This window comes from Anthonomus grandis, chromosome 4 (genome assembly GCF_022605725.1).
Source record: "Anthonomus grandis grandis chromosome 4, icAntGran1.3, whole genome shotgun sequence".
NCBI lineage: Eukaryota > Metazoa > Arthropoda > Insecta > Coleoptera > Curculionidae > Anthonomus > Anthonomus grandis.
Window position 1 is genome coordinate 20207980 of NC_065549.1, and position 16673 is coordinate 20224652.

At 32.3% G+C, this 16673-nt stretch overlaps 1 protein-coding gene across 3 annotated transcripts; it reads left to right on the forward strand.

Moving 5' to 3' along the window:
• Window positions 1–2038: 2038 nt before the first annotated feature.
• On the forward strand, window positions 2039–16562 carry LOC126734884 (protein prune homolog 2). 3 transcript variants are annotated; one of them, XM_050438713.1, is made up of 7 exons: window positions 2039–2225; window positions 2288–2639; window positions 12886–13050; window positions 13125–13298; window positions 13354–13612; window positions 13682–13894; window positions 13985–16562. In XM_050438713.1, exons 2-7 carry the CDS (start codon window positions 2315–2317, stop codon window positions 14109–14111), a joined length of 1263 nt encoding a protein of 420 aa, XP_050294670.1. In that variant the 5' UTR covers window positions 2039–2225; window positions 2288–2314; the 3' UTR covers window positions 14112–16562. The 3 variants fall into 3 exon arrangements, with proteins under 3 accessions (XP_050294670.1, XP_050294668.1, XP_050294667.1); XM_050438711.1 differs by having other exon boundaries at window positions 2039–2639; window positions 13966–16562; XM_050438710.1 differs by having other exon boundaries at window positions 2039–2639.
• The last annotated feature ends 111 nt before the right edge of the window (window positions 16563–16673 follow it).

The window sequence follows — 16673 nt, forward strand, 5'->3', positions numbered from 1 at the left end:
GCGAAGGAAAACTCATCTTGAAAACCTCGTGAACACAACTATAAGACGTCTCAAAATGTTGATGCTACGAGGGCGGGTGAATAAGTCCGTGACTTTTTGGATAAAAGACAGGTTTTTATATAAAAAGTTATTTTATTTTTCAACATAGTCTCCTTTGAGTTCTATACACTTAGTCCAACGTTTCTCCAATTTTTTTATCCCTTCAGAAAAATATGATTTGTCGAGGTCGCAAAATAGGCATTTGTTTGAGAGATGATTTCGTCGTTGGAATCAAATCTCTTTCCGCCGAGCCATTTCTTTAAGTTTCGGAATAGGAAATAGTCACTAGGGGCTAAATCTGGAGAATAGGGCGGATGAGGAAGTAATTCGTAACCTAATTCATGGATTTTTGCCATTGAAACTGCACATGTGTGAACCCTTGCATTGTCCTGGTGGAAAAGAACTTTTTTTTTGGCCAAATGTGGTATTTTTTCTTTCAGTTCCTCATTGAATCTATCCAATAAGTTGGTATAATATTCTCCATTGATTGTTTTCCCCTTTTGAAGATAGCCAATGTCGATTACACCGCGTGCATCCCAAAAAACGGTCGCCATGACTTTATTGGCTGACAAACCCACCTTTGCCTTCTTGGGTGCCGATTCACCCCGAGAAATCCACTGTTTTGACGAAACGACGCAAAAATTCGTCCATATTGCGGTTGAATAACACCAAACACTCCTGGGAAATTGTCACACGGTTGCGTTTGTGGTCGATTGTGAGCAAACGCGGCACCCATCTTGCGGAAAGCTTTCTCATACCCAAATGATCATTAAAAATTGAAACTACTGAACCATGTGAGATGCCTATGGCTTCCACAATCTCTCTCACTTTCAATCTCCGATCGGCTAAAACCATATCGTGAATTTTTTCGATTGTTTTCGATGTAGAGACCTCGACTGGGCGTCCAGAACGTTCGGCATCTTCTGTGCTTGTACGGCCACATCGAAATTCAGTAAACCACTTCTTTACCATGGAAATGGATGGTGCAGAGTCCCCATAATATTTATCAAGCTTAGCCTTGGTTTGAGTGATGGTTTTTTTCCGTAAAAAAATAATGCTTAATGAGCACACGAAATTCACTTTTTTCCATTTTCTTCTCAAAACGAGTGGTAGTCTGCTATCAACAGCTGTCAAACACAAACTAAATGACGCAGCTTGTTCAAATTTTGACAGGCGTCAACTGACAGTTCTCTGTTGACAGGAGCAGAGTTGCCATTCCCATGAAGGGCGGGAAATTCAAAAAGTCATGGACTTATTGACCCGCCCTCGTATTATTCAAGCAGTATTTAAATTACCTAATTAAATTATGTAGATTTGTTTCATATTTCTATTTAGCGTTATTGTTTATTTTGAGTTTATTTTCTTACCTGGACTGTATTACTTGTCTCCGAGAATTCATATTTTTTTTTTGGTAGCAATGTTTTTTCTTTAAAAAAATTTAATATGAAAATAGGAAGAATATTTGGTTAACATTTATCTTAGGGTTATGCAGGGCATTACTTCAAGTCTTAATGGTTTAGGATAGCGGTTTGAATACATTGTCATATCCTCTTGAATTGCACTCAGGATATAGTAGTAGAAATCACGTGATACTCTGAAAAAGGTCTTGAATCGCATGTCACTATCGCTTAAGTAGCGTTCAACAAAAATGTTGTAAGTTCCCTCTTTGTCAGGATTATTGTATATGTCAGAATGTTTCTGGAAAGATTTAGGAGCGTGAAGTAATAGAGCTAAATTTTCTTCTTCTTTATCATAAGGTGAAAGAATCGCAGCAATATTACGACGAATAGCGTTCATCTTGATAGACTCTACCGCTTCAAACGATTTGTGCTGAACTGAAGTTACGCATAATAAGAAAACAATTGGTCGCAAACCCGCAATGTGCGTCGCGCCAGTTCGCGCAATTCGTTATCGCATGTCGCAGTGTCGGAAAGTAAAACATCCTACCTTAAGAGTCTCCGAGAATAAATTCCGCCATATGTCACTTATGATCTTAAAAATGGCGGAACAGAAATGGTTGTGAATAAACAAACTATAACTGGGGAATCTCAATCTGAAATAATTTAAAATTCTGTAAACAATTGTTATCAAAGTGAAAGCTACGCTATTTGTCTTACATTCACACTTTATTTAAATAATTCCCCGAGCCCAAGCAATAAGTCTGCAGCGGAAGAGCAAGATTCTAAGTAATAATTTTGTTATATTCATAGTACACAAATAATTTGTTATATATCCCATAATGGAACAGTGCTCGAAATACGATTCCTCTGGTTGTATGAACTCAGACTTGGAAACAAGCAGTTCCACAGGGGACCAATCTAATCAAGAATACTCAGAAAGTAAATATACTGTGGTGAATAAATCCTTACCTTTAATAGAGAATGCCACCAATTTCCACCCACTGATGACAATATCACCAGTAATGGGCATGTCTCCTGATTTTCCTGATTTAATCCCAGAAAAGGCAAAAAATAAATATAAAGAAGTTAAGTTTAACCCAGAAGCACATAGTACCACATTAGAACATAGTTCTGATTCTAATGATTCTTTTGAAAGGCAACTAAATATGCCTATATTGGAATATGATGATAAATTGCCAGGTAATTATATTTCTTTTATACATTTAGTTTGTGAGATAAAAGTCCCAACTAGTTTGAATGCTTAGCTAAACACTGTTTACCCTTCCTATATTCCTCTTGTATCACAGTCTAACATAATCTATCTTTTTATGCATAACAAAAATGTCTACGAAAAATAACATTGTTTTTTTCATATAAAATTTTAAATAGATTTGTAAAGTATTCATCCTTTCTTCATCAAACTGCCTTGAATTATAAATCTGTTGTGTTCATAATAATTCCTATATTTGTAATAAATAGAGGGCAGATGCATTTGCAACATGGCCAGGCATCTGAATTCTCATCCATCACTTATTATTTGTAATTAGAACTATCCAAAACCTATAACCAAAATGGTTATATAAAATATGATTTAAATTTTTTCCATAATTTGACCTGAAATTTTTATATTATATTATTTTTCATAATTGGATACTAAAGATTGTTTTTGAAATTATAGTGCCTAAGCATTTTTTAAGTTTGAAAATTCTACTGATCCATTTGGGAGTTCATAGCAAGATTTAAAAAGCAAATTTTAAGACTGTTGTATTAGTAATGCCTAGCAGTACTTTATTTTATTATTGGTGTTTTCAAAGGGTTGTTATGTTATAATGTTATTTGTGAATCATCTGCTTTTTAGTATATTCATAAGTTATGTTTAGTCAAATGTAAACAATATTATAATGTCATCCTGATATTATATTATGTGTAATTTGATGTGCTTATTTTTAAAACTTTCAACTTGCTAAAAAAAATCAATGTTTTTAGGCAAAAGTACAGTATCAGAAAAATTTAGAGCAATTTTTTAAATCATTAAGCTTAAGTAGCATGTTATTTATGGTTTATATCTTTTAAATTAATTGGTAAATAAAGTTTAAATAAAACACAGGTGAAATATAATATTTACATTTAATTTCTAATACAATTCTATTTATATTATTAAAATAACTAAAATAAAAAATTTTCATCATGACAAAATTAGAGCAACTTAATATTTTTTTTAAATTAAACTGTACCAGAACTATAAAAATGAATACTTTCTCCAGTACCCATTGTTCCTAATGACTACATGACATCTTTTTGGCATTAAAGCTACCAGATTGTTTATTACATCCTCATTATATGGAATTTCACACTAAACAGACTTCTTTAAACAAATGATAAGAATTATGTTTTTGTGATCGACAACACTTTTTTTCCTTTATTTCCCATAGATTTTCTCTAGGATTTAGGTCTAGCGATTGCGGTGGCCACTTTAAAACAGTTATTTTTTGCTTAGTAAACTACTCTTTTACAATTTTAATGGTGTGTTTTGGGTCATTGTCATGTTGGAATGTAAATTTTAGAGACATTTTCTACTCCCCATAAGGCAGCATTATGTTTTCCAATATATTATATAACATATTCGAACCTATCTAGACTTGCATGCATAGAAATCGACCCACTGTAAACTTTTGACTTTAAATATATTTTTTTAAAAGATTATACATCAGATCAAAAAAAGAAATATGCTGTTTGAAAGACAATTTAATATCCTTTAATATGAGTATAAATTTATGAAAACTTATTTGAACATCCTATCTTTAACATAGTGAAATTAATGCATTAAGAAAATTAGGCTTTTTTATTATTAACATAATAAGGGTTATTGACAATTTAAAACTTAACACTTAATTTTTTTTAATAATGGGTATAACCTCCTCTTGCCCTGATAACATCTCTCATACGATTAGGCATATATCTAATCAAGTTTGTTATTGTTTCTTGTGGGATGTTTAGCCACTCTTCTTCTACTGCAACAATAAGCTCTGGGATCGAGTTTGGGGTACAAAGTCTAGCTCAAATTCTTCATTTTAGCTCATCCCATAAATGTTCGATCAGATTTAGGTCAGGACTGTATGCTGGCCACTCCATAACCCAAAAACCGACTTCTGCAATGTAATCTTGCACGATTCTTGCGGTGTGCGGCCTTGCATTGTCATGCATAAAGGTAAATTCATCTCCAATGTAGTCGACGTAAGGTACCACATGAATTGCTAAAATCTCCTCGATATACCTAGCAGCCGTTAAACCTCTTCTTCCGTGAACACGGTCGCCCTTAGTATCAGTATCAGTTTAGCAGTCATACGTGACGGTCGTGTTTAAGTTCGTAGGAGGCTACGCCGGTACTCAGTTTTGTTTGTTTTGTTTTGATTTGATTTGTTTTGATTCTTTTTTTTACAACCACATCGACGTGCTATATTTCCGTACAAGTGTTCCTAATTAACAGGTCAATATTTTTTTGTTTTATAAATATTTCCTGTTTTAACTAACTAGACTTGTTTTGCTGGCATTGACCTTAACTTGAAACCATAGAACTTCAACCTTAGGACGTGCTAGTGTGTTTGTTTTACGCGTGTTCCTGGTGACGCTCAGGCTCAAGTTCCTGTTTGGCTAGCAATTCCTGTCTAACCGTATTTATATATTCCTTAATTTATTAAAATGAATCGTAATTTCAAATGCTGTCAAAAAAAGGAGTTTTCAAATTATTGCTGCATCTTTTGTATGTCTATATTCCACCCAAGTTGTTTGGATAGAAATTCTGATGCCATAAAAATGGGAGGCTACAAAATTTTATGCTCAGAAAAATGTCAAATAAATTTTAATGAAAATGAGAATGAAAAGAAGTCTTACGAGCAGAAGATTCATGAATTATTGACTGAACTAAAAGAAAAGGATAGGCATATAGAAAGAATGAGACGAAACAGTTTGGTGTTTGAAGATGAAGTGTCAGAGGCCGAAAAGAAGTTTTCTTTTTCCCTAGATAATCTACACAAACTTAATGATGAACTTAAAATCGAATTAACAAATTTAAAAACTAAAGAATGTGAGTTACTGTCACTATTAAAAGTATGTGATGAGGAAAAAATAAATTTCAATATAAAAATCAATGAGTTAAATACCTTAAATAAAAATTTAATTGTAACAATAAAAACATTAGAGAATGAATCTGCAACCTATAAGACGCAAATAAATATGTTACAAATGGAAGTTAATGATTTAACCAAGATGAATAAGAATATGATCCAGTCAATAAAGGTGTTGGAAGTTGAAAAAGACACTTGCTATTCCGATATTTGTGCATTAAAGGAACAGCAAAACATATCTAAATTCGTTAATATAAATTATCCAACACAGTTGCCATGTAGGCCAAATTCACCCGTTGATAATCGACCTAGGCTTCTTTTTGTGGGTGGAAACTGTAGTAGAGTGTTCCTGAAGAAATTGCGTCTGAAGTTTGAAGCTAACTACAAAGTCCAGTGTTTCCTGAAGCCAGGAAGTACAAACAATGAACTGATTTATACTGCATCATCTATGGTTAAGGAATTTACAGAAAATGATATGTTGATTTTAATGTTAAATGGTATTTGCTCATCATTCGATATTTTAAGAAAATTTATACATTTACACAGCAATAGTTTAGTGATGACAAGCCCTTACATGTATCCAAACCATAATGTAATTTATAATAGCAATAAGGCTCTCTATAGAATATTTCACGCAAATAATATTAATCTAAATAGAATTTTAGAGTCTAATCATGCCAGCAACTTTGGATCAGATTTGGCATCATTACTGTATACCCATATTTTAAAACATTTCAAAAGTAGCATTTTATCAAAAAATGTGTCCACAATAAAACCAAGTAATCAATCTGGACCTCTAGATACTGGCTGTGATAGGGATTCTTTTTTATAGATAAATACACAGAAGATGAAGCTCACTCACATTCTATAAATAACATTGAAAATAAGCATGCGAAAAGTTTCAGTAGTTTTATTTTAAATATACAGTCTCTAAGAAATAAAATGGACGAGCTTCATCTTTTACTTGATTCATGTGATTTTCCTGATATTGTATTACTAACTGAGCACTGGTTAAAGCCTAACGAATGTTTCTTAATATCTGATTATATTCCCATATCAATTTTTTGTCGGCAACACTCCATACATGGAGGAACAGCTATTTTAGTTAAACAAACAATTGAAGCTTTTTTCTGTAAAATTAATAAGTATGATAGCTTTCTGTTGGAGAAGGTTTTTGAATTCTCCCTTTGTTTTTGTAAGCGATTTAATTTATATGTTCTTTGTGTTTATAGACCACCCACAGGAGATATTGCTATGTTCCTGGACAAACTTGATTCTCTATTATCCCAATTGTCTCTACACTCCATGGTTATATTGGCTGGTGACTTTAATATTAACTTCACTGATGTAAGCTTGCCATCATATCGTACATCCCTTTTAAGTATATTGGAATCTTATGACTTGAAGATGCATGTTCTTTCACCCACACGTATAACATCCTCATCTGCAACTACTATTGATTATTTGTGTACAAATTTAAATGATGTGTCATGTAGAGTACTCTCATCTGGTATTTCTGACCATGAAGCCATTCTCGCTAGGATTCCATGCAACACTGTATTTCCTTCATCTCATTATATAGGAAGAATTTTCAGCAGAGCAAATTTTAATGCTTTTTCTTCTACTGCAGCTTTGGTTAATTGGAATGCAGTTGAAATGGCTCCTGACCCGTTTACTTTGTTATTTCATGTGCTATGTGACAAGATCAATCAGTGTTTTCCTAAAAAGAGGCTTAAAATGAAAAATAGAAAACCATGGGTCACAGCAGGCCTCAGAACTTCAGCTAAAAACCTCCGTTTTTTGGCTAAGCTGTGCAAGTTTACAACTAATGCAAACATTATTCTTTATCATCAGAAATATCGTAGTCTATATAGAAAGACGATAAAAGCAGCTAAGGTTAAATATTATAGTGACCGCTTGAATATGTCCTCAAATAGGCAGAGAGAATGTTGGTCAATTATAAATGACTTCAGGCATTCTCACAAGAAAGTTTCAGAACCAGAAGTAAGACCAAATAGTTTAAATGATTATTACTGTAATATTCCTCATTTATTGCTCAAGGATGTGAATACTAATATTGATCCTTTGCATTATATTCAACAAGTGTCAGTTCAAAATTCTTTTTTCTTTTATCCTGTTAGCCTTACTGATGTTAGAGATGCAATTAAAAGCTTAAAAAACCATAAATCAGCTGGAGCTGATGGAATATCATCAAAATTACTACTCCTTTTGCCTGACTCAGCATTGAATGCCTTAGCTTCTGCCATAAACAATTCCTTTCATAATGGCATCTTTCCAGCATGTTTGAAGGAGGCAGTGGTTATCCCTCTTTATAAGGGTGGAGATGTGAGTGAGCCTTGTAATTTTCGTCCAATTTCTATATTATCTACCCTCTCCAAGATAGTTGAAAAACTTGCAAAAATCAGAATTTTATCTTTTTTGCAACATAATTGCATTTTATCTGCAAATCAGTTTGGATTTCAAACGGGAAAAGGGACTCATGACGCTGTTTTCGGCTTTTTGGAGAGTGTCTATGTGTCCTTAAATTCTGGAGAGTCCGCGGCGGCAGTGTTTTGCGATTTATCCAAGGCATTTGATTGTGTAGATCATGGAATACTGCTGTCTAAGCTCAATAATTATGGCTTTAGAGGTGTGGCATTGCAATGGCTGGAATCCTATCTGTCTAATCGTACCCAAAGAGTTACAGTATCTGGATGTTTATCCGATTCCAGATCCCTTAAAACTGGAGTACCTCAGGGTTCAGTGTTAGGACCACTATTATTTTTGCTCTATGTAAATGATTTGGGTTCATTGAAACTGCAGGGCAAAGTGGTTCAGTTTGCTGATGATACCACCATTTTATGGAATCATAGAGATTCTGATAATGTTAGAGCCCAGGTTTTTAAGGATCTTAAGATTTTATCGGAGTGGTGTGCTGCAAACAGGCTTGTATTTAATGTGGGCAAAACCTTTATTATGGGATTTAAGTGTGACGTTCAGGGCCTTATGTTTAGTGAAAACTCCCCCTTGCAAAACAAAGAAAGCTGTAAGTTCCTTGGTATTACCATTGATGGTCGCCTTCGCTTCGAAGATCATATCCTAAATCTTGCATCAAAATTATCCTCTGGATGCTTTGCAGTAAGAATGGCGGGGCATGAGCTGGGAGGGGTAGTTGCACGTTCAGTGTACTTTTCTCTTATTGAGTCCCACCTTCGTTATGGCTTGCCTTTTTGGGGTTTAAGCAACAAGGGATTATTAAACATAATTTTTGTGATTCAAAAAAAGGCAGTTAGATACCTATGTTCTGCTGGGTTAAGAGATTCTTGTAAACCTCTCTTTATATCTCAAAAAATCCTAACTCTTTTTTCTCTTTTTATCTTAGAAACAGCTACTCTTATTCACAAATGTCCTAAACCTCCCTCTAACACTGGTCATATGACTCGCCAGGTTAACGATTTTCCCTTACCAATCCCTACATCCTCCCTCACGAAGAACTCACTTATATACCTCAGCAAAAAAATTTACAACCATGTTCCTCTATGTATCAGACAAATTTTAGAAGTTAAGAGATTCAAAAAGGAATTAAAATCACTTTTATTATCCAGGGCATATTATAGCCTTGACGATTTTTTTAATGATACCTTTTAACCTGTGCTCTGACATCATTTTAGTCTTTTAGTTTTGTTCCTGTTAAATAATGTAATTTACTTCTTCTAAATTCTGTTTTATTGACAGCTTTACTTATTTTTTAATGAAATTTATCAAAAAGATGCTTTTTTTCTCAATCTGTTTTGTTATGATTAATTTTGGTAATGTGTGTAAATTTTATGGTAAAGTGTTTTAGAAGTTATGTTTGTTTGAAATTTAAAGTGAATTTGGAATTTTTTAGTTTTTAGGATGCTTGTACACAAGATTTTGTTGTCTTACGTAATATAGCACATTTTCTTTCTTTCTTTCTTTCTTTCTTACGAATGAACTGAAGGTCGGTTCGTGCTTCTATAGAAATTGCACCCCAGATCATGCAGGAACCACCTCCATAAGCACTTCGCTCTTCAAAGCAGCAATCTACATATCGCTCTCTTGGTCTTCGGTACACTTTCCTGCTTCGGTCGCTACCATGGAGGCATATTCTGGACTCATCTGAGAACAGAACAGATCCCCATTGTTCCAACGTCCAATTCAGATGATCCCTTGCAAAACGCAGGCGTGCTTGCCGATGAGCTGGAGTAAGTTTTGGACCAATCGCAGGTGTTTTAGGGGTCAGGTTTTTTCCTACAGTCTTCGTCTCACTGTCCACTGACTAATAGGCACTCCTCGCACCTCACGGAGCTGTCGTTGCACTTGAACGGCATTAAGGTGACGATTTCTTAATATTGTTGACACAATAAAGCGGTCATCACGAGCGGTTGTAAATCGCTTCCTACCTGTTCCAGGTCGCCTATGAAAGGATCCAGTCTCCTCATAATGTTGGCACACTCTTCGAACCGCTGCGCGAGTCATATCCAATTGTCTAGCAACAGCTCGCTGACTAAGTCCATTTTCGATTAAAGCAATAACTTGGGCGGCTTTTTGTGGTGTAGTATGCATTAAATTAACACACTTGAATACTATTGAGGTTATGAAAAACGAATAATATGCAAATTTCAGTTGCAAACGCAATAATTTTATTATTTGACAAATTTGTTATATTCGTTACAATCACTACATAAACACGGATCATTTGTTTACCGGTTGCTACGCATATAAACGATAAGCCTTCTTGATAAATTTCTACTCACATTAAAGGATATTAAATTGTCTTTCAAACAGCATATTTCTTTTTTTGATCTGAAGGATAATTAAAAAAAAATATATATTTAAAGTTAAAATTTTACAGTGGGCCGATTTCTATGCACGCAAGTTTATTATGCTCCTAATTCTGTCAGCACTATCTATGCCATAAGCTGAAAAGCAGCCCCATACCATGAAATTACGGCCACCATGTTTTACAGTAGTAGCAATGTACTTTGGATCAACCTTTTTTCTTGCATGACGTATTACAAATTTTTATGATCTTTTTTTTAACTGGACTTTAAAGCACAAGAAAAACTGTACAGTAAACAAACAACATTCTTGCCTGGCAAACTAAAATATTTTTATAAAACATTTTGTAGGGAATTCAATATAAACAATTTATGCAAATAGTTAAAAGTTTTGCCTGGCAAACTAAAATATTTTTATAAAACATTTTGTAGGGAATTCAATATAAACAATTTATGCAAATAGTTAAAAGTTGCTTTAACTTAATACTGCCTATCATTATTAGATGATATTAGATTATCATTAGATGACAATAAAATTAGATTAAAACAATAGAGCAATAAAATATCTTCCACATAGAGCATCATTGCACCCAAAAAAAAACCTACCTATATAGGTCAAAAAGAGGCATATTGATTAAAATATGAACTGGACATACATACCTGTCTATCTTTAGCTTTCTTTCAAATAAAGTTGCTAATTTTACTTAATTTTAATTCAAATAACAAAATTACGACTGATGAAACTTAAAAAAGTGGTATTGACTTATAATATGATTTTATAATTTTAAAGAATCCTTGTAAAGTAGAGTTTACATTAGCATTGTTTAGAACTTTTAACAACTATTTGAATATTCAAGAATAAAGTATCTTTTTGTTGTAAAAAAGATAACTTAAAAAAAAAGATACTTTAAAAAATAGGATAAGATCAGTTAATAAAAATCAAGGAGACTAAAGGCAAGGAGCCTGATCTGTAAGCTAAAATGTGCATACCCAAAAATGAAAGATAACTAGATGAGAGGTAGACTTTTCACCAACAGTCATTAGGTGGCTACGTTGCGAACCCAGTTATCGTTCAATTTTGCGTACGCGTCACCTCATTTGGGAAATGCGGAGATTCTTACCTCCAATCTCCTTGATAAAAATATGTAAAGAAAATTGGATTCTGTGACACAATTTGACATCTGTCTGGACGGACGTATTTTAGAGTATAGGTAGGAAGTAAATGTTAATATTATCTAAAAAATCAAAGGTACAATTAAAATTTACAGAATGTCCAGAGAATTTTTATACTATCAGACATGTAGGATTGTTGTATTATTAGTCATATTACAGATATGACTTGTGAAAGTACTTCATATAGGTAAAAACTTAATGTGGACCCAGTTTACATTTTATATTGTACTGCAACATAGCAATTTACGCCAAATTTTATTTGCTATATCATAAAAAATAATTTAGGCAAATAAATAAAAGTGATTGAGAAAATGTTAAGGTTATTTAACATTCTTTTTTTCATATTCAAAAATATGCTTTATTATCATAACAATAATGGACAATTTTATATAAGCAGACAACAAAGTTATACAAAATAAAAGAATTTACGGAAATAATAGATAAGAGAACATAGGCTGAAAGATAATCTTGTACTAAATTTTAAATAAATAAAAGTTTCTAAAATATAAATGATGGATCAGATAGTTATCTTGATCAACTTGAGTATGGTTACTAGTGGCCGCAAAAGTCGTGAGATATTTCATTTTTACCTCTTACAAAAAATAGATGAGCCAACAATCAATATTTAGTTATATCACACAAAAACCATTTTTACTTTTCATTTGGACCCAAAGCTTTTCTGCTGTGTTGGTAAGTGAAGTTGGCAGATTTGTTGTACAGTTAAAGTAAAGTCACACAGAGACATTTTCTGACACTTTACATATTCTCCCCATACATGATGAAGCATGATCAAACTAAATAAAAAGTTAAGCGTTTAAGAGAAAACTCGTGCTTTAAAAACTCATAAATAGAGAACTAATTACTCTAATTGGTATGTTTAATTAAATGTGAATTTGTAAGTGTGGAGCAGTAGTCTCCCTCTTTTTTTTCTTCACTTCAACATATTTTTTTGTTCCGATGTGCATGTTCCTCTAACTTTCTTTCTGCTTGTTCCACTGCATCGTTTTCTATCACAAGTTAAATATTGTATTTTTTTGCAAATTGCTTTAGAAAATATTTGCAATACAATATGAAATTGCTTCTCTTCAATTAACTTAGTTAAGACAATAAATTTACCTTATTTAATCTGCTGCTTTGCATATGTAATTTTTTTTAATCTACAGTTTTAAAACGTAATAATTTTAACATTTTGTGAGAGACTGAATTATGAATATTTTGCAAAATTTTGGTCGTGCAGTTTTTGATTTTCTTTTACACGTTTACCCGCTCAAGATTTTTTATGTAAACGATTTTATAAAACTTCATTACTCTTGCAGTTATAACCGTTCTAAGCAAAACCCTTTTTAGAGTTTCCCAAAAGCCCTTCGGCACTTAAAAAACTTCTGATGTATGATTTACCAGTGGAAGGATCTTATGACCCTACCAGTGATACAGAAAATGATAAATCTATCTATGAGGCCCACTTAAGTTCTAATTTGCAAAGAGTTTCTCTCACAATGAATGAAAAAGAAGGTATATAAAAGCTTATGATTACCAGACAATATAACAATTAGTTCTATTAATCATTTGCTCTATATATTATTTAGGAAATCTTAACTTTCTGGCTCACAACAAAAGAAGCAATAAATTAAGGCGAATAAGACTTGTACAAGCCGATTTCCAAAAGAGTGATGTTTCATCATTAGACAGTGATTCTGATGATAGCCTAAAGTCAGATATATTTGAAGATGAAGGTGAAAAGGTCAAAGACTTGGATGAAGGTACAAAATGTTATAGGAATATCTATTGGATTTTTTAACAATAATAATATTGTAGATACCAACTCTTCAGAGCCTATAGAGCCACTTAGTGCAGCAAAAGAAAGGAGGCATGCTAGAAATTGGCAGAGAATGATATTGCCTGGCGGAGAACACAGAACTATTGATATGAGAGTTATAGAGCCTTACAAAAGAGTGCTTTCCCATGGTGGTTACTTAAGAGCAGGAGGTCACACAGCAATTGTTTTGTTTGCCGCTTGCCATTTGCCAGATAAATCTAGAGTTGATTATGATTATGTAATGGATAATCTATTCTTGTGAGTGTACTATTATAATAACATATAAAAATAGAGTCATTAAAGACATATATATGTCTACATTTTTAGATATGTTTTATGGACCTTAGAGAGGTTAGTTACAGAAGATTATGTAATGGTGTATCTCCATGGAGCTGCCACACGTTTACCATCTTTTTCTTGGTTAAAAAGGTGTTATCAAATGATTGGTAGAAAACTGAGGAAAAATTTGAGCCATTTATATATTGTACATCCCACACTATGGATTAAGACTATGCTGTACATGTCCAAACCATTTATAAGGTAAGTGTAATAAACTTTTTATAATTATTATTTAATGTCATCAATTTATGTATTTTATGAAAAATTTAAATAATTTTTGTATACTTTCAGTTCCAAATTCTACAGAAAAATCTCATTTATAAGCAGTATAAAAGACTTATTATCGAGAGTTCCTTTGGAAGCTGCTGCAATACCAGATAAAGTAAAAGCCTATGATAGCCTACATGGAACTTCGTAGATAACACTTTTAGTTAAGTTTCTAGGCAATACTCGTTTTCAAAACTTTTTAGGAAAACATAGAAGAAAGTTTATGAAAGCTTTAAATTATGAAAAACGTAATATTTTAAGGTCTTTGCCTATTTTAATCACACTTGAAAATCGACTACAGATACATTCCTTTCTGAATATGATATGTTTATATATCAGGGAATTAAAATTATCTTTTCAATCCTCTTCATAAAGTGATATATATTTTACCAAAAAATTGCGTATTATTATTGCAGTCATAATTATAAACTTTTAAGTTTTTGATACCAGGGCCAGTAAAAGACTTGCTATTGAAAACGGGACGTTTACTATAGTCAGGTCTTTCTAAAGATTATAAAAAAAAAACAATAACGCTCCTAATAGCAGAAGAAGCTAAAATTTGTCCTTAATTTTGTTTTATTCCAATATTATAAAAAGTAAAAATATAGCAGACCGTGAGTCGGCTGAGCTGACTAGTGAGGACTATTGTTACTTTTTTCTAGTTTTAAGAAGTTAAACTTTCATACAATGGAAAAATCTTGTGATAATATTTAGTTGAATATAAAATATTCCATTTTAAAAATTTTTAGAATAACCTAGTGACTTTTTTATGGTTTTTTTGGCCCTACGTTATATTTTTTCATAAGATCACGTCGTAAAGTCTCCCTATTTAATATCTGAGAGGGAAAAAATTACAAAGTTGAAAAACACTACAGCAATCTATATTACCCAAACCACAGTAAACCTTTTTAGTTATTTTCGTCATGACTTTACGTCGCCTATGTAGGTCCAATTTGATTAAGGCTCTCAAGTCGTTTTATTCATTTACTTAGGCCAATGTAAATGTCTATAATTTGAAAACATTTCGACAAACTGGACAATTTCCACCAAATATTGTTTTAAATAATATGACAAATTGATCCAAAAAGTTCAATTTTTTTAGTGCAAGTAATATCACACAAGAGTTTTTTAAAAATTTTTTCCAAAATCAACAGGCAGGTGTATGATCAAAAGTAATTTGACAAAAATATCGATGTGGATGCCAAACTTGAAACTTTGATTTATTGGTTGTGTGCGATATACTTAACTTGAATATTTGTTATAAATCTTGTGATAAAATTGATATTTAAAAAAGTTTAGGAATGACCTTACGATTGTTCGTGTTTTATTGGCCCTGGATTATATTTTTTAATGTGATGCTATCGTAAAAACTTTCCCGATTCAACTTCTGAGCGAGAAAGGATGTGAAATTTTAAAAACACTGAATCAATCTTTATTACCTTATGATAGAGTTTACCTGGCTTAGCGTTGGGAGGATAACTTATCTTAGGGTAATAATTTTAGGAATTCTCTAGTTGTCTAAAGTTTTTGTAAATAGTTTATGAGCGTTTTAATAACTGCGACAACAAAAATTACTGAAATCTATCCAAAATATAACTGTCAACATTTGCTTGTGCGATTGTATTTAAAGGTATTAAAACAACTCTCGACAGCCAACGAACTAACGGATTTTCAATACAGGTGATTCAAAATATGTCTGTTAGATCAGGGTAGAAAGGATTTCTAAAGCAGCTATGCGCCTCTTTATGGAACGCCACCGAAAAAAATATATTTTTCATATTTCTGGACCTATAATAAAAAAAAAACTGAGGGTTAGTAACAAACTAATCCAATACTGAAGGATATAAGATCAAATCTAGAAAAATATTTTAAAATGTAACGCTTATCTTTAAAAAAAAATTACTGAATAACCTAATTGAAATACCCCTCGATCTTAAGCCGACTGCTTTTTCAACAATACCGAATTCCTTTTCATCCCTATTAATCTTTTCGCTCAAAAGCCGAGTTGAGGTTTTTCCGATTTTAGTTTAGAATCGTGCATTTTATGTATTTAAATTGCTTACATTACAGTATTCACTAGTAAATACAACTTTTAAAGAAACAACTAAATTTTCAGCTCGCTGGTTTTGTTAAATCAACAAGCTTGCTATGTTTAGTACTAGCCTAGTTGGAGGATGGTAGTATATATACAATTTTCCTAGTTTTTCACCAAGCTTTTTATACTTTTTTATGAAGCCAAGCATTAGAACCTTTAGTTAGGTCTAGAATAGAATGTAAAACTACCAGAAAATACACCATTTAGTTATTAAGATTTAGAGAGCTTATCATGAAAACTAGAGGTACAAAGAGTATAGATTGTATATCTTTTATTAAAAATGGCTTATTTTATGGAGAAAATCGACTGTACTTATCTACAACGAATTTCTTATAGATATATGAAAAAGAATCTCTATTGTAAGGGCAATGTAGATCTGAATTTTATTTATTTCAAAATATCTGTGGTATATTCATTCCTTAAAATTTATTTATTTATTTATATAAAATGTGTGTATGTGTTGTTGATGTAGTAAATTTGAAATAATATACTTTATGTTTCTTATGAGCGATTTGTTTTTTATTTACGTTAGGGAGGAATAAAAAACTCTTTAAGAAATAACAGCGTTTACTTAACAATAAACTTACTTATATACTGATTGATCTGTTTTAAAAATAA